At 41.2% G+C, this 24,454-nt stretch overlaps 2 protein-coding genes across 3 annotated transcripts; both read right to left on the bottom strand.

The window, feature by feature from the left end:
• Positions 1-9,214: 9,214 nt before the first annotated feature.
• Positions 9,215-24,263, bottom strand: oys (lysophospholipid acyltransferase 6). The gene is made up of 7 exons (XM_089262712.1): positions 23,679-24,263; positions 13,284-13,507; positions 13,056-13,224; positions 12,811-12,981; positions 12,179-12,526; positions 11,775-12,107; positions 9,215-11,701 (listed from the first exon to the last, which is right to left on the bottom strand). The coding sequence occupies exons 1-7, from the start codon at positions 23,772-23,774 to the stop codon at positions 10,835-10,837; spliced, it is 2,208 nt and encodes a 735-aa protein (XP_089118838.1). The 5' UTR covers positions 23,775-24,263; the 3' UTR covers positions 9,215-10,834.
• LOC149090931 (uncharacterized) lies at positions 14,873-18,778 on the bottom strand. Of its 2 annotated transcripts, XM_089262711.1 has the most exons (6): positions 18,560-18,773; positions 17,131-18,498; positions 16,210-17,046; positions 15,762-16,083; positions 15,582-15,617; positions 14,873-15,329 (listed from the first exon to the last, which is right to left on the bottom strand). In XM_089262711.1, exons 1-6 carry the CDS (start codon positions 18,567-18,569, stop codon positions 14,954-14,956), a joined length of 2,949 nt encoding a protein of 982 aa, XP_089118837.1. In that variant the 5' UTR covers positions 18,570-18,773; the 3' UTR covers positions 14,873-14,953. The 2 variants fall into 2 exon arrangements, with proteins under 2 accessions (XP_089118837.1, XP_089118836.1); XM_089262710.1 differs by having other exon boundaries at positions 15,582-18,498; positions 18,560-18,778.
• Positions 24,264-24,454: the final 191 nt, after the last annotated feature.

Below are 24,454 nucleotides of genomic sequence, written 5' to 3'. Positions count from 1 at the left end.
CAATTTTCTTATTACTGCTCAAGTAAAAAAACGAAGTTGCCCACTTTCGAGCGTCTTTCCTTTAACCAATTAGCAACAGTTGCAAAAGTTAAACACGCTCACAAAATCCAATTAGCTGCCAAGTTGAACAACTTAATGCCAAAGTTGGCTAATTAATTTGCCATCCAGCTGCATATAAACATTTAGACATACATATATATATACATACATATATAGCTAAAGTGCTCTTGGATTTAATTGAATGAATTGCATAAGCAATTTAATGTGAACAACAATTATTGTCCCTTAAATATTTATGAATAATCTATGCGTAGGGTATACAAGTCTTGTGCTAGTAACAGGATGCCGTGAGGGATGCTATTTTAGCAGACTTGAAAACCTGCAGAGTAGGTTTAGGGATCCATTGAAAATTCATCATTGAAATCTTTCGTTTAGTAAGCAATTTGGTTTCATTATGTACTCCAGGATATATCCCAGTCTGAAGAACTCTCACTTGTTTTCAATTGTTGGCCAGCGGTAAGAGGCGTAGCATGTGAGCTTGCGTGCATGCGGGTGCTATTGGGGACACTAGCCATTGATAATAATTGCATCGAGAGTCGCTTTTCGCTGCGCTTTAATTGGAAAAGTTTTTCAATTTTAATTAAAACATTTGGCTTAATGCAAAATGCAGTCCAAATTAAGCACAATGTTCAGCATTCGCACCACAACAAACGATAGCAGCAGCAATAACAATGCGAGCAACAACTGGGCCAACAACAACAACAACAACAACTGCAACAACGGCGAAGCCACAGCGAAAGTTTTGCAGGCCAACAGCAAAACTACCAAAAACTAAACTGAAACTCGAACAAACTATGCCTCTCTTTCTCTCTCTCTCTCTCTCTTCTAGTATCTCTCTCTTTCTAAGATTTCATTAACTTCATTTGCTGTTACATTACTCATACGCCTCGTTACCTATTTTATATGTCCCTCACTCTTTCGCACTTTCTTTCTGTGCTTCTCAATCTTATATTCGCACTTTATAATCTCTCATTGTGTATTGCTTTAATTGCGACTTTTCTTCCTCTCTGCTCTCTCTATTTCTACATCTCTTCGTTTGTTCTTTCACCTTTTTCTCTTTCTTTCGTTTCTCTCTACGTCCTTATTTTTCTCACACCCAATTCAGTTAGTCATAAGTACACATACGCCCCCTTCTTACAATGTTTACGCCTAATTCATTTTTTCTACTTACGTTGAAAGTTTTTCGGTTTAGCCATGAGGCATTCATAGCAGGCTTATAGGATTTAGATCACACCCACACACACCCAGACACACACACACCGCAATAAATAAGACAAATAGTTGTGTGTAATTTGCTTGCATGTCAGTGCGCGATTCGCATATGTCAAATGTCAAATGTCAAATGCTGACGCTCTTTGCGGATTTGCTCCTCTTTTTCTCTTCTGTTTTTGCACACCCGGCAAAGTTTTTTTGCCACCATAAATTACGATTACAATCACAATTTCTGTTGTTTTTTTATGGTTTTCTTGGTTACATTTCCGCTTAGCCAATTGCCATTTGCTATTTCCGTTTCCGCTTTAGCCACTGACTGACAGTTGAGCCGAGTCGAAGCATTTAAGTTCAAGCCAAACATGTGCAAGATTTGCAAAAGATTTCCTGATTAATGATGCCACAGTAAGCCCTCCCTCCTTCCTTCCCTTCTCTGCGACTTCACTCACTTCAATAATGGAAGCCAAACGCTGTCCACAAAGCTCACGAATTTAGTCACAATTATTAAGCAATTAGCAGACTTGTTGACTTGGCTTTTATAGTGTGGCATCATTAAGTTGAGTCGCTCTCAAATCTCAAATAATTGGTGGTCGTAGTACTCTAACAGAGACAACTTAGGAGTGCATTCAATCAAGCCTGATTGAAGGTCTATGAAATCTTCATATTAGCTGAGTCTCTACACATCGAACTGAGTAAAACTTATCCCTTGCAATAGGTATCAAGTGCTGTAAATTGAATCGGTCAATCAGTCATTCAATCAGTCAATCTGTCGTTTGAACATAGTCAAGCTTGCATATGTATGTAAATGCATTTCAACAGATGCGAACACCCTTGTATTTGTCCATCAATCAAACCGTAATGCAACCAGTCACTCAATCAGTCAATCAACCTAAGCTGTCGCTCAGCATACTCTCAGCCAGGCACATTCAACAAGCAGCACGCCACACCTGCAGACTCGTCTGAAATGCAGATGAAACAAGGTTCAACGGATTGAATGATTGACTGACTGAATGACTGACTTGGCTGTCTGGGCAGTTGGCTGAATTAACACTCGAGTCCTGCTCAACTCTGGCTGCAGACACATCAGCGTACGCTCCACTGGGCAAAGAAAATATTGTTGCACAGCCACGCCCACAGCCGCCGGCCCCTTTTGCTGTTCAGCTTCGGAAGCAGAAAGTTTGCTCTTTTTTTGCTGTTGCTCTTACTTTGGATTTTAATCAGTCAAAATGTAGCCACAGCTAATTAAGTAGAGGTCCGAACTTATATATATATGTATATATTTGTTTCTATATGTATATATATCCTAGCTAATTAAATGGATTGTTGGAAATAATTTATTAATTTTGCAACTGGCAAATCGCATTTGGGTTCGGGCACGTCAGCTCTTATTTGCGCAAACCGAAACATATTAAAAATTTACGGCTCGTTTACTGCGATTTGTTCAATTAAGTCGATACGTTAGGCTCCCCATTTCATTCTCTTTCATTTGCTTTCCCTCTCTCTCTCTCTCTCTCTCAGAAGTTGGTTCTCCAACTTTGAGGTTTTGGAGCTCTGCCACTTTTAATTTTCTTCAAGTTTATTTGCTCGACTCCGCTGTGATTGCTGCTGCGTCCTTTTGCTGCCTTGCCAACTTCCTCTCTCTACCTTTCTCTCTCTTCGCCTCATTCTCATTCTCTTTCTCTTTTTAATTTTTATTGAATTGGCTGTGCTTAGACTTTGGAGTTGGAAATTAAACGAGCGTGGTTTATGCTTGCTTTTGCTCAAGTGCCACTGATTGTGAGACGGAGTGAAATTTAATCAAGTTTACCCACTCCTTGCCTCTTGTGGCAGCAAAGGGTTGCACGTGCAGCTGCCCTACCAACAGCAGCAGCTGGCTGCCCCAGTGTGGGGAGTGGGAAGTGGGGAATGGGCTACACAGAACAAAGAAAATATGTCTCAAGTGGCTGGCCATTCACTAAACTTTAGCTGTTGCCCCCAAAATTGTGGCATGAGCGCCATTTGCACATGCTTGCAACATGTTTGAATATTTTCAAGGAAAACGTTTTATTGTTATTCCAGATCAGCTTCATGGGATCTTACATAATACAAACATTTAATATTATTCTAATAACATTAGAGTATAAGAGTATTAGAGTATAAGAGTATTAGAGTAATAGTGTAAAGCAATTCAACTATGATATACTAATGAGAATGTCTGAGTCACTCACCCAATCAGTTCGCATGGTTATAGGGTCAATACTCTACTCTCTGCTTTAAGGCATCTGACATCTTCCGAAATTGGCTGGGACATTGGCGCCGACTCCTCCGCCGAGTTGTATCAATAGAGCAGAATGACAACCACGAAATTGCGCGTAACTTGGTATAATATTTGACCAATATGCCAAATTGCGTATACGCTGTGCTGCACAGCACAATCATGTGTGTGTGTGTGTGCTTGCGTGTGTGAGTGCGTGTGTACTGAAGTGCACTCAGCTTTACAAAAGGGAACTGACTCCGCAAACCGCAAATATGCAAACAGGCAGCCGACTTCCCATATGCAGCCGACTCGCTGCCCAAGTGAAGCTGTCCACATCAACGTAATAATTGCAATAATACGAATGCCGACACTTGCGGCCAGCACAAACAACCAACAACAACAACAACAGACGACAAACAACAATAAACCAGGGCAGAGGATGCGCACGTGATGGCATTTATCTAAAACAGAACACGAGTACGAAAACGAATTGCGAAAAATCAAATAAACAACAGTTTAACAACACTGTTATCCATAACAAGAGTTCACGACGAGACTGAAAGGCCAGCATTGCTTAACTATCGATATAATTGTAAGAATTCTAACTGTTTACACTTTAGTTTCGTTTAGTTTTAATTATGGGTAGAAAAATACTTTTTGCAACTCTGTTACCAATAACGTATTACTTTAAGTAAGTGTTAAAGTATCTATGCATATGTGTTCACATTATAAAAAGGCAAATATGACCACACTAGAATATAATTTGACAGCCCAATTAAAGTTCCAATAAGATTGTGTGGGAAATTCAGCGAAGTCCACTCTTGACACGCGCTCATCTCTAGGTCCCAGTGCGGACGCTGCGACCAAATGTACGCAGCAATAGAGGCAACAACAACTACGAGGACAGCAACAACAACAACATGGACGAGGATAACAAGAGCGAGGACATCATCAAGCTGAACGCTGGCCTCTGCGGCTTAAGGTCGCTCAACCCCAACTTAAGCAAGACATCAGGCAACAGATAATGCTCTTGAGCTGCTGCTGATGCTGCTGCTGCTGCTGTTCATCATAATGATAAGCACGATAATGATGATGCACATGATGATAATGCTAATGATGATGACGATGACGATGACGATGATGCGGACAATGATGCAGCTGCTCGGGCACAAACTTGAAATGAATTTGCATAAACTTTTAGCACGGACAAACAGCAGCAAGCCGAACGAGCGAGCCGCACGAGGGTGGCTTTAATAGTTTGATAAGTTGGCTTATCTACACTGGATTGAGGGGAGCTGCGATTGGCTTAGCGGGCGAAAGTAGTGTGCAGATGTGGATCAAATCTGCTTTATGTATAGCAAACTTTTATATTACACACTTTGATAGGTGATTGTTTAATAGGCATGCCAATTGTATGCACAAATGTTCATTTCCTGTTGTAAAGTTCTTTCAAACTCTTCTTCTTCCTTAGCTCATCTAGCAGGTGCAACACTATCGAACTACCCTCGCCGCCATGCATTCTCTACTTTTCGGCACACAAAGCCAAGAAGCTCAAGTTAGCTGGCGCCACGCCCCCTTTGACGCCCTCCATTCGAGTCGTTGTCGTAAATTGAAATATGCTTGGCAGACGCACAGGTGAGTGAGTGAGCGCGAGCGAGACCAGGTGAGCAGGTGAGCAGGTGAGCAGGCGAAGAGGTAAGCTGAGACAAGGCAAGGGCCAAAAAGCTGGCAACGTTCTGCTTGATTTTTGACAAGGGTTAGAACTAGGATGCCTAGAAACCTTGTCCTGTCTTGTACTTCCCTTGTTCTACCTCTGCCCCACCAATACCTTTACCTGTAGCTCTTCTTGTTCTTCTTCTTTTTCATCTTCATCTTGTTGGCTGGCAAAATGACTTTATTTGCAATATGGAAATATTTTTCATTATGCTGCCAGGCTCTGGGCCAGCTCGTAGAGCTCCACTGCCGCAGCCTGTCAATCGGTGTCACTCAGCAGTCGCTCTCACTCTGGCCCCCTCTCTCTCTCTCTCTCTCTTGTACACACATCACATATGTCTCGCTCGCTCTCTCTCTTGTCTTGAATCTTGACTTGTGGAACTTGCCTTGACATATTTTATGGCAATATTTTTGATATGCCCTGTTAGACACAAGTCTCGTAAGTGTGTGTGTGTGTGTGTAAATCATCCACTTACATTGCAATTTTGCTAAACAAATCAACTTTTAAGTCGGAAAAAAAAAACATCCCCACACTAGTAGCAGCTCTCACACACATGAAGCGCTTAAGATTTCATATAAAATCTGTAGAAACACAAAATTCTTTAAGATATATCAATCAACTTCTATTCAAGCTTCTCTTCAGTTTTTAGCAATCAGCTATCAATTATCAATTATCTTTCTCTAAAATATGCCCATAGTCTATTTAACTTCCACTCGAATGCCTCCGCTTGGCATTATCTCATCCGCTTCACCCTCTCAACTATTGCGTTTTCGCAATCTGCCTCGATTAACTATGTATTTGCTTCATGCAAAGCATAAATACCTCTGGCCATATGTGCACCTACCCCGCTCCCCAGCCATGCATCCCCCTCCGCCCTCTCTTACTCACTCACTCTTGGGGCACATAGAATGCGCACTTGACTCTGTAATGTTTGCTGTGGCTGCTGATGACTCTGCTCGGGCATCCCAGGAGGCAGACACCCGCCTCCCCCACCGCCCACTCTGGCCCCACCTCCCCCATACCCGCACTGACATATGTGTGTCGAGTGGCTGGCAAAAGAGAGCGAAAGTTGAAGCAGTTGAACAAACATATTTGCCAGCTGCTCAACGTTTCCCATTGAATGCGCATCTGTCCGCTGGCAATTGATGCCAATTCAGTTAAGGCGACACCTGGCGACAAAAAAAACAGTCACACTATTCCAAAGTTCATAAGCACTTATTGAGTACGAATAGCGAGGCAATGTGAGAGAGTTGTTTAAAATTACATATATATATACTAGGGACGCAGTCAAAAATAGCTAAATAATTGCCCTGTTGGAATTTACTAAGGGCTGATAATCGAAATCATCCTCACCAGGGTATGGGCATGAGAGCAGGTTGACTAACTAACTCCCGGCTCCAGAAATCTCGTTGCCGAATTCACATTTTTTGTGTGATGTTGTTTATTTTTATTTGTAATAGCCAACCTTTTTTATGTGCCAATTGCCAGGCACGGACAGCAATTATGCGCATTATCCTTGCGATTCCAGCTGAAGATGTAAAACGCAAACAGAGATACAGAGAGAAAGACTGAGAGAGTGAGAGTGAGAGAGGGGGAGAGGGGGAGAAGGAGGTGGTCCAGGGCCAGCGATAACACGGCATTTGCTTAAACAAGCATAAATGCAAAACGCTATAAAAAAAAAGGGCGTAGAAGAAGAGAAGGTGAAGAAGAAGAGGAGAGGAAGCTCAGAAGCGCGGAGAAGGAAAGAAGCTCTACAAGAATCGCTGCCATTTTAATTTGGCTAAGTAGCGCCAGTGACAGTGACACAGAGAGCAAGAGAAGGAGCCAGCGAAAGCAGGAGAAGGGGAGAGAGGCAGAGACTCAGACGAATACCTTTGCTAGACAGAAATAAGTAGAGAGCAAGCAAAAAAAAGAAACGCTAATTTAATTTTAACTTTGCTGGACAGCTGAACTACCCCCAACACCTATCCAAGCCGCCTAGCCCCCTAGTCACGCCCAGCCTCTGTCTCTCTCTCTCTCTTCCTCTGTTTATCTACTTCGTTCGCCTAAACAGTTGTCGCATTCTCCTTTTGATGCCGTTGTCAGCGTCTTTTGGCGCTTTATGCTTGTGGCACACTTTCCGCATCACATTACCCAGCTCTAGCCTTCGCCCCCCCTTTCAGCAACCCTACTAAAGCGAAAGAGTAAAAGTAAAATATTTGCTCGGCCATTGCAAGTGAGCAGCGCTGATTGCGGCACTAAAATGAAACGAGTTCCTTTTGCGACGATAAGATTTTCAGCTCAGGCTGCAGCTACACGGAGTCCGCAGCCTCCTGCCTCCCACCCCTTTTCTAAACTTCATCCCCCTGTGCGCTTTGACCCGCCCGCGATTTAATCACACTGAAGTTTTCGGCCATTTGCCGCTGGCCATTTTATTCTTTTCTTTTTATACCGTCTACATTAACAATGACCCAAACAAAATGGTATAAGAGAGTTTCCTAGTGCGGGAAGTGGGATATAGCGTATAAGATGCCTGATCTCTGTATATATATAATCGTGATCAGTTTATACTCTTAGTCGACTAATAAAATCTAATGAAACTTTCATTTATCACTTGAGCACATTTAACAACAATTACAGCCCTTCTATGCGATTTTCAAAAATTCAAGTAAGCCGATTCACCTAGAGGCATTTTCTTTCGTTCTTGTATTATTATTGTAGTATTATTGCTCATTTGAAAGTGAAGTGCCTCTCCTCACCCCAGACGCAGCCCTGGTCGCGTATACCCGCTTCGCTTCATGTGCCAAATGGAGGTAAGTCTATCTTATGGCCAAACTTTGTAGGTAGCTTTAGGGCAGTTGGCACCTACGCCCCCAGATAGCCTTCGCCTGACAATCGAAAGCAATTTGCCACACCCCTCACGCCCCCGTCCAACTGAAAGAGGCAGCAAACGCAGGCAACCCTCGGCGCAACGTCGATGACCAAATTCGTATTCACAAAGCATCCGATAAGCATAACAGTTGTCGTCAAGTGAGCCGCCGGCAAACACCTTTGCCAAGGAGCTTGGAGCTGAATCTCGAATTCAGCTACGGAGACAAAGATGGAGACGACGCCGGAACTAGAGCTGAAGCTGAAGCTGAAGCTGGAGCTGGAGTTTCGGAGAGGATGGGGATGGCGGCAACAAATCGTTGCCAGCTGCCAGCGACAATAAAACGTTTTACAATGTAACTAAGGCGACGACATGCCACTCCCCCTGCCACAGCACTGGCTTGAGGTCTGCCGTAGGTCTGGATATTGAATGCCGCCTCTCACATGTGGCAATAATGTGCGAATCGCTTGCTCTTCACGTGCAACAAAGTTAATAATTGTTTATTGCCACAGCGGCAGCTGCCAAACCGGAAGTAGGTGAGGTTCCCAAGCAATAAAAATTAATACAAAACATATTTTTATTTTATTATATATGTTACATAAAATTTACTTCATTTTGAAGTTTCTATATTTATTTATTTATATTTTACTTTTTGTATACATTTATAATATAAATAAATGCTTACAGTAAAATACATATTTTAAGCACGTTTCTAGCAAATTCAAAGCTCATAAAAATTCAGCAACAAATAGCTAAACACATAGCCAAAACCGGCAGCACTGTTGAAAAAGCCACCAAAAGCTGGCCAACGCTACAACAGCAAAGCTCTAAATATGTATATCGATAGCTACGATAGTTTTAGTACATGCCAAATTGAGTAATGTAGGCAGCAATCAGTAGAGCACCAACTGCAAAGAGCGCGCTGAATTTAAAATGCAGCAAAAACAAAAGCCAAGTAATGTAACACACATACACAATTTATTTCATTTTTAATAATTTTCTCATAATGGAAGCTTCTTTAAGTTTGTGTGGTATTTTTTTTCCAGCTTTCAAATACAAATATATTACATTCATTTGTTGTGCATTTCTCATGTCCCCGGCCAGGTCAACGCTAACAATCGAAACAAATGTGCGCCTGCTTGAGATATTCAATTTCTTGTGTGGTTTTTATTACTATAAATATACAAAATATACATATATGTGTATATGTACATATATATATATATACGCGCGTTATGATTAATTCTGTTTTTTTGTTTACTTTTTGTGTTTTTAGTATAAACAAAATTAGTTTGAAATAAATTGCTTAGGCTACAAAATGGATTAGCAGTTGATTTTTCTTCGTCTTGTTCTGTTTCAAAACGAAATATAAATATACAAAAATTCCAGCAAAAACATTTTACCGGGAGTAATAGAAGGAGTACAAAGATCATTAATCGAAATATGTATATGTAAACGGCTTTTAAAATTGTGGAAGTATACATTTATATATGTATATAATTAATATCGAATTGATTTATAAAATTAATTCATCTTAAGACTAACTTGAACTACGCGTGTTTTCATTTCTCTTCTATTTTATTAATATTTTCTGCTTCTTTTTTTACCCTTCAAATAGATTTTCAGTCTAAAGTTTGAGTTTTGGTTGAGTTATTTCATGGGTGATATTTTTTTTTTGTTTCTCAGAGGATTTGTTTGTTGTTGGTGCCATTTGTTCACTTGATTGCAAATTAGCCGGACTTTACATAGACTATATGGTAAACATGTAAACAAATTGTACATACTGGAAGAATTCTTACAATACACAATACACAATACACAATACACAATACACATATACATATACATACATAGAAACGTACACAAACATACGTACATATATAGAGTTAACAAATTTTACATCATGCACACGAGATATATATTAGAGGCTGAGCTGACAAAAACAACTATCCGACTTAACAAAAATTATATATATAGATTTATATATATATATATTATATATAAGATATATGTAAATATATATATATGTATGTGTAAAAAATGGATTTGATTTCATTCAAAATCTTTTAACTCTTATTTTGGCTATTTGTCATTTTTTTTTTTCATTATTTTGATTCATCTATATATTTTTCAGCTTTATATTTTCTTAAATTCAAAAATTAGTTATACTTTAAAAATATCATAAATAGTACATTTTTTCAACTCGTTCGATATATTTGAATACTTTAAAAATAAATACAAATCAAATAAAATCTGAATGAAATTGAAAGTACATTTTTTTAATTTTCTAGCTAACAAATACAAATTTTTGATTTTGTTCAATATATTTAAAAATTAGTTTACTATTTTAATGTTCATTCATTTTGTTTGCTTATTTATATGCTGTGTTATGTACGTGCTTGTCTTTTTCACGTGTACAAAACCAAAAATAATAATTTGAATTTTCTCCATTTGATAAATTTTTAGACACATAAAATTGAAAAATCAAAAAATTGTTTACTAGGTTTGTTCTGTTGTCAGTTGCTTGTTAGTGTGTGCGTGTGTTTGTGTGTGTGTTCGTATGTTTTTGTGCGTGTGTGTTTGCTTCTTCTTCGTCTAAGCTCTTTGTGCTTGCCCCGGCGCTATAAGCCCAGTTCTATAAGTTCCCATCATTCCGTTTTCCCAGCCGTTTCTATAATTTTTGTTTATAATCCAATTGCTGTCTATTGTTGTTGTTGTTCTTATTATTGCTGCGACTGCTGCTGTTGATCTTAACGCTTAGTTTCTACTATTTGGCATGGCCATTGCTGAGCACCGCTGGCAAAACATTCGCCTGCTGCACCACAGCATTGATTACATCGATCTCCTTTTTGAGGAAAACACCGCCCCCACCTCCGCCGTTGCTGTTGCTGCTGCTGTTGTTGTCCTCCTGATCTGAGTGTGCGTTGGATGAGTTCGAGTTGTTTGGATTGTTGTCATGGGATATGTTCCGCTTGCGTAGACCGGCGGCAGCAGCATCCACCAGGTTGGCGGCGCTGCTAGTCACCTGGCCGGCAGCCAGCTTTAGTTTGGGAAACTCGATGTCGCGCATCAGATCGTTTTTGAATTCAACGATGCCGCTGACGGTTTCGGTGACAGTCTTATCAATAAATTCCTCAATATTTTTGGTCTCCGCCTCTATCTTCTCCTTCAGCTTGCTCGACAACTGGTCCATTTCGCATTGATCATGCGGCACACTAACCGCGTCGCGGGCGGAGGTCAGAGTCGGAGTTAATGGCGGCGGCTGTATCTTTTGCGAGTGCTGCTGCTGTTGCTGTGGGCGTGGTTGGAGTATTAGAGGCTGGCTATTTGGTTGTTGTTGTTGCTGTTGTTGGTGTTGTTGTGGTATTTTGTCATTACATTTGGCATGCTTATCGAGCTGCAGCTGGTCCTCATCAGCCACATCCTGCCCGGCCTTGAGATCATTCTGAGCGGCCAGCAGCGGCTGTGTAGCGACAGCCGTCTGCCCGCTCCTGTCACTGTCAGCCGTTACTTCCGTTCCGTTGGAGCGCCGGGCCCGCTGTTCGCCGCGTATGAAGCGTGGTAGAATAAATATGGTCACTAGTGAAATAATATGAAGGCACAAATAAAATCTCAGGTACAATTTGATGCTGCCCTGTAAGAGAGAAGAGGGGAAACAAAATTAGACTGGAATTAACAACACTGTGTTTCGTTCCCAATGGGCATACCATAAATTCAAGCATAACAAATGGGAATGTGGTGTAGCCCATCACGATGCGCGTTGTGATGCAGGTGAGAATGTCGTAGAACATGCGCGTAAACTGTGTGCTCTGGAATCTGTAGCGGAGCATGCGGCGCGCTGTACGGCCCGCCGTTACCATCAGTGCCCCCGTGGCAAAGGTCAAGTAGTAGCCCGGGTAGAAGCCGTGCCACACAGCGCTCAAGGCGAATGTCAGCAGAGTGCCATACTTCTTGGGCACGCGCTCGTAGACGAGTGTGCGCAGCCAGCGGTTCGTGCCGCAATTCCAGTTGTTGATCGCGTCGCGCATATTGGAGGCGAACTGCAAAGGGCGAGAGAATCGGGTATGAGTAAGTACAGTTCTTTCTCTACTCCCTAGTGTGATCAACTCACCTCGAATGAGAGCACATTTATGTTGGATATGAGATCCCATTTGGCATTGCCGTCCTTGTCGTAGCCGGTGAAACCCAATCCCGAATTATTGCAAATGGCATCGGCGAGGAGCCAGGCGTGATAATACTTAAAGCGTATGCAGGTGGTTGCCATCATGGCATACCACATTTTATAGGGTATACTGTTGCCATCGATAAAGTCATCCTCTTTCATATTCTTCACTGGATATATTTTCACAAACTTCATAAAAATGAAGGCACACACCATGCTACCCAGCACCTTGCGTATGACTGTTTTCGTGGGCGATGGCTCTACCACCAATTCGGATCTGCCATTGTCTAGAGTTGCCTGCAAACAAAAGAGGGGGATGCATTAGAGCTTGGTCTGCATTAAAAATGTTAAAGCCAAAAAGAAGGAGAATCAATTCATTATACAGTATGGAGAGGTAATGGAGAGAATAGTACAAGAACATCAAGTATAAATAAAAAACGCAAAATGACAGAGTCTACACTAACATGTACTTTATCTATACCCATATACATTTCTATCCCCGCTCACTAACTGGCCCAATTAACTCTCTCTCTCTGTCTCTTCCTCTCTCTCTTCTCTGTCTATATATCTCGCGCACTTACATTGCTCGTCGGACGCTTTAACAGATTGCAACCCTCGACAAATTCAATGTAATCCTTGTAGAAGACCAACGGTCCGGCCATCAGGCTCTGAAAGTGCCACACATATGAAAAGTATTCCAATGCTGAAGGCATTTTCCTAATCGCATGATATTGCTGGGCCTTTGTCATGTCCTGCACAATGGGAAAGAGCAAAAGCCATTAAAAATGCACTGAAATCGAATTCAAATGGCACAGCTCTCACTCACCTCGTCTTTACGGACAAAACCGTCGTGTATGCTGAAGGCCAGGCTGGTGACCTTTTGGGTGATGATCATCAATGGTCCAGTTATGTCCAGTGCATACGAGCCATAGTCGTAGATCTGACGCATTAGGTGCACACACAGCAAATAGCCCATGGCAACCAGCAAGACGCTTCTGCAAGGGATACATTCAATTTCAATTCCAATAGCAACTGGTCCTTGAAATGCACTTACCTCTGAACAATGCGCGGATCCTGAGTCCGTATGACTATAAAGCATATGGCCGGTAATCCGGCAATGTGTATTGCCTGCTGGCCAAAGCAAAAGTAGCCAAAGGCCAGGCCAAGCGAAAGGGCAAAGACATGGCGCACCTCATAGGAGACCTTCGATGGATGCAGCCACGAGCGAAAAAGCGATGCCAGGAAGAGCGCCGATATTTGGCAGACTAGGAAGTTAACCTACAAATTAAAGTGAAATAGATTTAATGAGATTCATTCACGTTAGTCGGAAAAGTTTAGACATGTACAACATATTGTAGATAGACAATTGATGCCTTTCAGTTTCTGAGTGCCTAACGCAAAACCCAACCCGCAGAAACTAGAAGCTTTCTTTATATTACCTACTAGATATATACTATATATTTTTAAATATATAATATATACAGAACGCCCTAACTTGTTTTGTTGTGTAATTTGCTCACATTTAAGTGTTCACAACTGCGCCTACAGCGTTCATAGCAATTCTCCCATATATGAAATATTTATATATACATTTATGCATATAATATATATATTTGAGAGCTGCGGTCGGCACGCTTTGCCCTTGATCACGATCATAGAGAAACGCGTGATTCTCGCTTCGATCAACCCGAACAGCGAGACGACAAAGGCCTTGGCCATCATTTGACTTTGCTATGCAAAAGCAAATGCACCCAATCGTAATTTGTATATATTATAAGTGATATTTATGTACTTACAATTACGAATTTCTTTCTTAAATTTCTCGGCAATTGAAATAGGTTTTCAATATTTGCTAGATAATTGAACTAATTTGTGAACAAGGCAATAGTGCGATTAAAATTACGTTTTTCATATTCAATATTTACTATTCAGAAAATGAGAGCGACAAAAGTTCAAGTCATGGGTGATCGATAGCGTTGCACTATCACTCGCTTGCTCTCGGTACATTCCGATAGCATTTTGTGTGACACCATTAGAGAGCTGATAGCGATAATAATTATGATGAAAAAGGCCCCGACGAATCAACCCGTTAAACAATACGTAAGTGCAGTGAAATCTAATTCATTGTCAAGGTATTTTTTTATAATAGATAAACCCAACCACCAAGTCTTGAGGCGGATGTTTCAAACATTATCAGCCAGCGACTGCGTGCGTTATCTGTGTGGAATTACACTACCGACGCATTTGGAAATCAGTGCAAATAATAGAAGTATGTTAATGTGCGGCTTACTTATACTTGAGCGTTATCAGCAACAGAGAGCTTTTCAAGCGTTATCAGCAAGAAAATAATGAAATCAGAAATATATGTACATATTTATTATTTTATTTATTTATATTATATAAGAAACTCAAAGAGCTCGCCCATATATGTCAATGAACGGAATTTGGATGCAGGTTTTATTATTTTTAGAATTTAACCCTTAAGTACATTTGTATCACTCATTCTAGAGTGGATTACAAAGAATTATTCACTTGGCTATCAATTCCTTTTAGATACTTTATTCCGAGTTTGAAAGCGTATCATAAAATATTTCATTCAAGAGCAGCTCAATCGAACCAACAATCAAAATAACCGATGCATCCTTAGGGTATGAATAAGCTGCGATTTATTTGAATTAGTTTACAATTTAGGCTAGGCGTGTTGTAATACTTTAATTTTATACATCAATTACGCTTGGCAGGGCAGTTCTTGACCTGATTCCGACGACGACATTTCCCAGCCTGGATATCGAACCAGTTGCCCGACTTGCAACGACGAACCACTCGCTTACCTCCGCGACACTGATAGAATCGGCGACAGTGGTTTGCATCCTGAAGGAAGATGCCATCCGCTCTCTGCTCGCAATCGTCACTGGAAGTGCTCACCAAATTTAACAAAGCGTTTTTAGCTCCAGTCAAAGCTTTTTGAGTTCCTGACAAAACATTCTTAGCCCCTGACACAGGACTATTAGTCACAGACAACACATTTTGTTTGCGACCTTTAGTAGTTGTTGCTGGAGGACAAGGAGTTGTTGTCGTACAAGTAGTAGTAGTACAAGCGGTTGTTGTCACACAAGTCGTTGTTGTCTCACATGGAGGAGTTGTTGTCGTACAGGTAGTAGTAGTACAAGTGGTTGTTGTCACACAAGTCGTTGTTGTCTCACATGGAGGAGTTGTTGTCTCACATGGAGTTGTTGTTGTCACACAGGGAAGAGTTGTTGTCACACATGGAGGTGTTGTTGTCTCACACGGAGGAGTTGTTGTCACACATGGAGGAGTTGTTGTCACACATGGAGTTGTTGTTGTCACACAGGGAGGAGTTGTTGTCACACATGGAGGAGTTGTTGTCACACATGGAGTTGTTGTCTCACATGGGGGAGTAGTTGTCTCACAGGGAGGAGTTGTTGTCACACATGGAGGTGTTGTTGTCTCACACGGAGGAGTTGTTGTCACACATGGAGGTGTTGTTGTCTCACACGGAGGAGTTGTTGTCTCACATGGAGGTGTTGTTGTCACACAGGGAGGAGTTGTTGTCACACATGGAGGAGTTGTTGTCACACATGGAGTTGTTGTCTCACATGGAGGAGTTGTTGTCACACATGGAGGAGTTGTTGTCACACATGGAGGTGTTGTTGTCTCACACGGAGGAGTTGTTGTCACACATGGAGTTGTTGTTGTCTCACATGGGGGAGTAGTTGTCTCACAGGGAGGAGTTGTTGTCACACATGGAGGTGTTGTTGTCTCACAGGGAGGAGTTGTTGTCACACATGGAGGTGTTGTTGTCTCACACGGAGGAGTTGTTGTCTCACATGGAGGTGTTGTTGTCTCACACGGAGGAGTTGTTGTCACACATGGAGGTGTTGTTGTCACACATGGAGTTGTTGTTGTCTCACATGGAGGACTTGTTGTCTCACATGGGGGTGTTGTTGTCACACAGGGAGGAGTTGTTGTCTCACATGGAGGAGTTGTTGTCTCACATGGAGGTGTTGTTGTCACACAGGGAGGAGTTGTTGTCTCACATGGGGGAGTTGTTGTCCCACATGGAGGTGTTGTTGTCACACATGGAGGTGTTGTTGTCTCACATGGAGGTGTTGTTGTCTCACACGGAGGAGTTGTTGTCACGCATGGAGGAGTTGTTGTCACACATGGAGTTGTTGTTGTCTCACATGGAGGTGTTGTTGTCTCACACGGAGGAGTTGTTGTCTCACATGGAGGTGTTGTTGTCACACAGGGAGGAGTTGTTGTCACACATGGAGGAGTTGTTGTCACACATGGAGTTGTTGTCTCACATGGGGGAGTAGTTGTCTCACAGGGAGGAGTTGTTGTCACACATGGAGGTGTTGTTGTCTCACACGGAGGAGTTGTTGTCACACATGGAGGTGTTGTTGTCTCACACGGAGGAGTTGTTGTCTCACATGGAGGTGTTGTTGTCACACAGGGAGGAGTTGTTGTCACACAGGGAGGAGTTGTTGTCACACATGGAGGAGTTGTTGTCACACATGGAGTTGTTGTTGTCTCACATGGAGGAATTGTTGTCACACATGGAGGAGTTGTTGTCTCACATGGAGGTGTTGTTGTCACACATGGAGGAGTTGTTGTCACACAGGGAGGAGTTGTTGTCACACATGGAGGTGTTGTTGTCTCACACGGAGGAGTTGTTGTCACACATGGAGGAGTTGTTGTCTCACAGGGAGGTGTTGTTGTCTCACATGGAGGAGTTGTTGTCTCACATGGAGGTGTTGTTGTCACACAGGGAGGAGTTGTTGTCAGACATGGAGGTGTTGTTGTCTCACACGGAGGAGTTGTTGTCACACATGGAGGTGTTGTTGTCTCACAGGGAGGTGTTGTTGTCTCACAGGGAGGTGTTGTTGTCTCACATGGGGGAGTTGTTGTCTCACATGGAGGAGTTGTTGTCTCACATGGGGTAGTTGTTGTCTCACATGGAGGTGTTGTTGTCACACATGGAGGTGTTGTTGTCTCACATGGAGGAGTTGTTGTCTCACATGGAGAAGTTGTTGTCTCACATGGAGGAGTTGTTGTCACACATGGAGGAGTTGTCTCACATGGAGGAGTTGTTGTCTCACATGGGGGAGTTGTTGTCTCACATGGAGGTGTTGTTGTCACACATGGAGGTGTTGTTGTCTCACATGGAGGAGTTGTTGTCTCACAGGGAGGTGTTGTTGTCTCACATGGAGGTGTTGTTGTCACACAGGGAGGAGTTGTTGTTTCACAGGGAGGTGTTGTTGTCTCACATGGAGGTGTTGTTGTCACACATGGAGGTGTTGTTGTCTCACATGGGGGAGTTGTTGTCTCACATGGAGGTGTTGTTGTCACACATGGAGGTGTTGTTGTCTCACATGGAGGTGTTGTTGTCTCACATGGAGGAGTTGTTGTCTCACATGGAGAAGTTGTTGTCTCACATGGAGGAGTTGTCACACATGGAGGAGTTGTTGTCTCACATGGAGGAGTTGTTGTCACACATGGAGGTGTTGTTGTCACACATGGAGGTGTTGTTGTCTCACAGGGAGGTGTTGTTGTCTCACATGGAGGTGTTGTTGTCACACAGGGAGGAGTCGTTGTTTCACAGGGAGGTGTTGTCACACATGGAGGTGTTGTTGTCACACAGGGAGGAGTTGTTGTTTCACAGGGAGGTGTTGTTGTCTCACATGGCGGTGTTGTTGTCACACATGGAGGTGTTGTTGTCTCACATGGGGGAGTTGTTGTCTCACATGGAGGAGTTGTTGTCTCACATGGGGGAGTTGTTGTCTCACATGGAGGTGTTGTTGTCACACATGGAGGAGTTGTTGTCTCACATGGAGGAGTTGTTGTCACACATGGAGGAGTTGTCTCACATGGAGGAGTAGTTGTTTCACATGGGGGAGTAGTGGTCACACATGGAGTTGTTGTTGAGCACGGTTGCTCGGAGTCAGGCGCACCTGCGTCTGCGCCTAGATGAATACGAAGGGCCAAACCTCTAAAATTGAAGCAGTTGACTTGGCTGGATGTTTTACACGACTTGCTATCCTCGTCAAATGACTGTCCTAAGTTACAGCTGTGATGTACTGGTCGGCCGCGGGTGCAGACATAATATCCGGCACATCTGGTGGGATCCGCTAGATGGTAGCCATCTGCAACGTTGTTGCAGCTGGGTCGCAACTGCTTTTTGTCAGCAATTGTGGGCTGCAAGGAGACTGCGACAGCAGTCACCAGCCCAACAAGGATAACATTTACTGCAAAAGTACAGGCGGAAGGCCATTATACGGATTCCTCATGACATTCTGTTTCACTTACAAAATTTCATCGGAGTCTCTGGTCTTGGTAAAAAGGACAACTAGTGGAAGTGGTTTACTTTACCGCTTTCGACTCCCAATGGATACAGTAAAAGCTTCAGAGGTGTCTTTTATACCCCACTAGAACGTTTGTCGCCATCTCAAGTGCCTTACCATACAATTTGGCTAATTGACAGCATTCAATTTGCTGTGCAGACAATGTTTATCTTATTGACAATATAAACATTAATATGTAGATAATGGATGCCACAAATTATATAACATTTGCATGTTACTCCAAGCTGCAGCTGCACCTGCATTTTATACTCATTGAAACTTTTAAGAATGGGTATATCAAGGCAGATTTTTTTCCTATATAATTTCGGCTTCAGTATTGGTATTATCTAAAGAAATTTTTCAGCCCAGTTAAACATCGTCATTAATTATAAGTCATAATAATTTTACTTCGTTCTCCATGCAGGCTAAAAGAATCGAGATTTTCTAATTAGAAGCTATAAAAAGATTTCGATCCATACTTTCTCGCTTTCTCATTTACGAGCCATCCAACTTAAATAAGTACCAGTTATTTCAGATAGATGAATTTCAAGTGTCTTAAAGTACCTTTATCAATAGTTTTGCTCTTTATCTCTTGGTACACAAGTTCTCGTGTTCAGTTTCAACAGAACAGCATGAGGGTGTCTTACAAATCATTACTGCGACAAAGAGTCGGAGTCGCAACTGCCCATGGGTCAGAGACAAAGGCGATCAAGGCCTCATGTAGTCCAGACTTTTGCATCATAAAGATAAGTTCTAGGTAGAATTATCGCGCGATGTTTTACAAATTTTTGTGTATATTTCTTTTTCCACTATTATACATTATTTCTTATCAACCAACCAGTCGAAACTTGTTATGGGCATTTATGGAATAAAAGTTGGAGAATAAATTAAAAAGAGAACAAAACTATTATAGCTAGCAGCAGTATTTAAATCAAACGTAAATTGTATTCGTCTGTGCATACTCAATAGTCAAACACACTACAAAGCAAAAGTGCCAGCTCGAAAGACAAGTACGCGGAAGGAAGTTGTCCGTCAGACAGTTGAGCAAAGCCAAGGTCTTTGTTATAATACCCCCAAGGTAAGAATAGGAGAGAGATAAATAGGGGACCGTAAAAATTGTAGGCCGAGAGAATCAAGCGCTTACATCATAAATTGAAGCGCTCTCATTTATTTCTATGTGTGCTTAGGCAAAAAAAAAAAAAAACTGGTATCAATATATAAGAGCTCAAGGTGAGATGAGTAAATTGAGCATGAGAGCCAATAGCGCATGGAGCTGTATCTGGTAATATATATCTTCTAATTACAGCTATAATATCGTATATACGGATTGATTGATGGGTAATGATCAACAGAGCCGTAAAAGCTAAAAACAATTTTATTTGTATGAAGTACAGTTATTTTCATAATTTTAATAACATGTAATCTTTCTTTCTCTGCCCATCTCTCTCCTTCGGTCTTAGGCAGTTTATAAATATAAATACCCACAGTTCAACCATTCTTCCATTCTGTTCTCCCGCCGGAAAAGCTGTTTCACCCACGCAGCTTGCTTGCATTGTCCGTGCAAAGGGCGTCTCTATCATCTGCCCATCTAGTATAAAGTCTAGCTAATAAGCCTTGTTCCATAACAATGCAAAGGATTGTGTTGGACATCCCATTAGAGCCGGGTAAGTCAAACAGTGACAGTCACTTATAAGAAATCTGTGCACAGCTTGTAACTGACAAGAACGCCTGGTAATGGTCACTCTTCTCTATTAGCTTTTCTGTGACCTCTTACCTCCCATATTGGCTTCTACCCTTTGCACGCCTGCGTCTCATATTCTGTTACTATCAAATATCTATACAGCGCTATACTGATGGTTGATTATGTTAGTGACATTCACCGTGACTATCGTTCATCTCTACCCATTTGCTTCACTCTCATTCTTCTTCTAGATTTTCACTTTCTTCGCCTTTGTTTGTCCCATCAAAAGCTTGTTCAAGCCGGCTTTAACCACTTGAAATGCAGGCTGCCTCCGTGTCAGTTTGCTTGGGCTCTTAAATTGTTGCATAGAATTTTAGATGCTTGTGGCCAATAAAAACATTAATTGAGCACTTAACATGTGTGAATGACTGCTTCTTTTTTATGCAGTGCACACAAAATAAATAATGTAAAAATTAGAATGAAAACAGGGCATAAAGAGTTAATTTAAATTCGCCCCTGCTTTGCACTTTGTCTTTCACGCAATGGACTTTGTATAAATCGCCGAATTTCAACATAGCCCAAAAAAATTAAGGTGGCGTGATGACTATAAATAAACATGAAAACAATAAAAGCAACAGCAATCATATTCCGTGTGATAAAAAATAAAATAAACACAAAAGGTTTTAGAGTTCGCGCCAAAGCCCAAGTGCACACACTTAGATAAGGGCAGAAGGTTGTATAAAATGATGAGCGCATTACACATTTTGGATTTTCAATTACAGCTACGGAAATATGTATATACTTATGTATGTATATAAATTATATATGGATATTATTATTATTAATTTTAATTTTGATTGGTTCTAGGCACAATAAGATTGGTGCAGAAAACAAGCATAGCTATAAATATATATTCTTCTAGATAAATATATACATATACATATACATACATACAAATAATAAAACACATATATACATATACTTAGTGGCGCCACTTGCGAAGCAACAGCTGACAATTGGCAGCTAGCAAGGCGCAAATATTCAACAATTTCAAAGAGTAGCGCACACACTTACACACAGCTTCAAGGTCATACACAAATATTAATTTATGCATAACAGAAAAGGCAGAGAGAAAATTTACGCTCTCGCTTTCTCCCCAGCAACAAGAGGGGGCGCAACTGGTTGGCACGCATCTCTAGAAATCATTTAAAAGGCGCATTTGCCCGCACGTGTCGAGTGGTTTAGACTCACAAGTTCATGTTGTATTGCTGCGCACTTGACTTTACATTCATATATGTATGTACATATATTAATTATATGTGCACAGAGAGGAATAGATAAATAGAGAGAGACTACTGATTACAACTGTAACTCGCTCTCTTCTTGAAGACTGCGTTGACGCGTACATACATACATACATACATACATACAGATCTCTGGTAATGAATTTACAGCGCACTTGAACTGGTTCAAGTTCACATGTTCACCATTGTTGCTGCGCATTTGCTTTAGTATTTCGAGTGCAACGCATAACTGAATACAAAGAAGACATAAAGAGAGCAAAAGTGTGGGTGAGATATACATACATATATATGTATATATGTATGTGAAGAGAAACAGAAAAAGAGAGAATTTGCCGGCTCTTTCGATGTTTTTATTTTAAAATCTCAAAAGACATTTATTGGACTGCAACAATTGGCCAATTTGCACTTTAGGCAGAAAAAAATAATAATAATTCGTGCTTATTTGCGTGCTAGGCTTTGGCCTTCGCAACAATTTACATAATAAAACTAATCAAATATTCGGTGCTGATGATAAGGCTGGTAGATTGGCCGATTACACCATGCTACGACGAATGGCGTCACACCACCCACCTACACACACATACACCACGACCTTCTTGCGAATCGAAATGTGTCACAGCTCAAAAGAAGAAAAATAGTTAATGTTAACTGCTTATAGCGAACAAGCAATTCGTGAGCAAAAGAAACAGTATGTGCATGTGTGTGAACCATGGTTTGACTCATCCAATGACTACTCTCACTCTCCTTCTCTTGCTCTCTCTCTCTCTGTCGCACTCCCTCAGCTGTTGCCAATTCTTTGTTTACAAACAAACATCAGCACTTTAAATTCAAATAAAGCACGAAGTTGTTAGCACGTTTGTTGTTGTAGTATAAGATTCATATTTTATACTGAGCTCACATGTGGGGGATTAGATCATCAAAAGGAAAAATGACGAGCATTTGAATTTGTTAATACATCAGCCAATTGCTTGCACTTCCACACATACACGCTCGTTACATTAGATTAGTTGCCTGCTAAGCGCCACTCGAAACGGATTTAACAAGCTCATATAAGACGAGCTCAGGAGTACGCATACACATACACATCATAGACACACATTGCATTGGCATACATAGGCACGCAGTTGCTGCAGTTAATCGCATACTCTCCGTCTCTCTTGCTGCTCTCATTTGATATTGCATATCTATGCAGCTAAGTGTTCGCAGTTAATCACACTCTCTCGTTTCTCTCAATTGATATTGTGTTCTCACGGTTTCATTTATGCAAATGCGCGCGTATACATATCTCTGTGTATATGTCTGTGTGAGAGAGTATGGGCTAAACGTGTCGCCTCGCCTCTTGCAGTCTCAGCTGTTTGCTCAATTGGCAGCGCTTCAAGTGTTGTGATTAATTCGCAACGAACTCATTCAATTACACAATTTTATAAGATGATGCGCACACAACATGAATAACAAATATATCAGCGAATACACGTGCCGAATTAATCAGCAAATCAATAATTTCTGCATTCAATTCGATTGTATAGACAAAAACATAAATGTATATACTAAAGATAGCTGAAATCCCTTTCGTGTCACGACATTCACCCCAACTCTAATTGAATTCCATATAAATTGCGTGAGTACATGAGCTCACAGCAATAACAATGGGCAAAGGTTAATGACAGCGTGCTGGGGCGCAATATGCAAAGAAAGGAGAGCGCAAAAAGTAAAAAAACAAATCAAATATCTAATTAGAAAACAACGAGTGAGTTCAGAGTGGGTGGGTTAAGTGAATCGCACTTCGAAAAAAAACAAAAACAAATTCGATCACACAAAAAAATCACTGCTTTGGCAATGACATGTTGCACGTGCCTTGGTGCGAGCAAGATGGCAGGAGGAAGGGAGGGAATGTAGCAGGTAATATATGCAGCCGGCGTTTAGCCTTCAGGTCGAAATGGCACTGGGTGAGGCAATCCTTGTGTTTAACAATTAAATGGAGCCCGTAACAACAATGTGGATATACTGGTTTCTTACATGCAGTAGTTGGTTGTTTGTTTTCTTCTTTTTTTAATATACATATGTATGTATGTATGTACACACACATACTTATAACTTACCAAATCGACAGACAGCCCAACCATGTCGGCCAGCCAGGAAAAAATGCGGCTGCCATCGTAACAATCATTCTCAATAAATTTGGGCGATTCGAGCATTTTGAATTTGGTTTTCTGGTACTCTCTTTCTTGCCTTTATTACTTCATTTGGAACACAGTTAATTCACAATTTAGCGCGTGGATGTGGTTCACAATGAGAGAATTTCGACGTCGCGTTCAACAAATTATGGAAAATTATAGACAACTTTATATTTGTGCTTTGTTGTGGCTTTATAGACTTGCGAATTTTGTGCAATAATTTTTATTCCTTGCTTGCTCTGCGTATATACATATGTATATCTATTTATTTTGTAATCGCACTATGCGTGCGTCAAAGAAATAAAAAGCGAACGTTTTCTTTGCGCCGCGCTCCTCACACTTACGACCGACCCGATTGGAAGAGAGAATCTTACTGCGAGCAAATTCTGGTTGAAATGTTTCCGATGCCGAAATCAAAACCAAAAAAAAATAATAATAATGTACACACACATGTGTTTTTGTAGGTGTGTTAGTGAGTAGTCAAACTTAAGCCTAGTGATTCAATGAAAAAGTATCCATTTCGAGTAACTACTATTTCTATGGCGTATTAGAAATATATCGAGTCTAGACACATCTTAACATTAACTCGCACTGTTATTAACAGCTGACAATGTTCTATATCTAACAATCCCCTCAAGAATTTATTTCCCATGGACAAAATTTTTTATATAGTTTACGAAACCAAGTAATAAATATTATGT

This window comes from Drosophila navojoa, chromosome 5 (assembly GCF_054131105.1).
Source record: "Drosophila navojoa isolate 15081-1374.11 chromosome 5, UAZ_NAV_1.0, whole genome shotgun sequence".
Taxonomy (NCBI): domain Eukaryota; kingdom Metazoa; phylum Arthropoda; class Insecta; order Diptera; family Drosophilidae; genus Drosophila; species Drosophila navojoa.
This window is presented reverse-complemented; position numbering and strand designations above follow the sequence as displayed.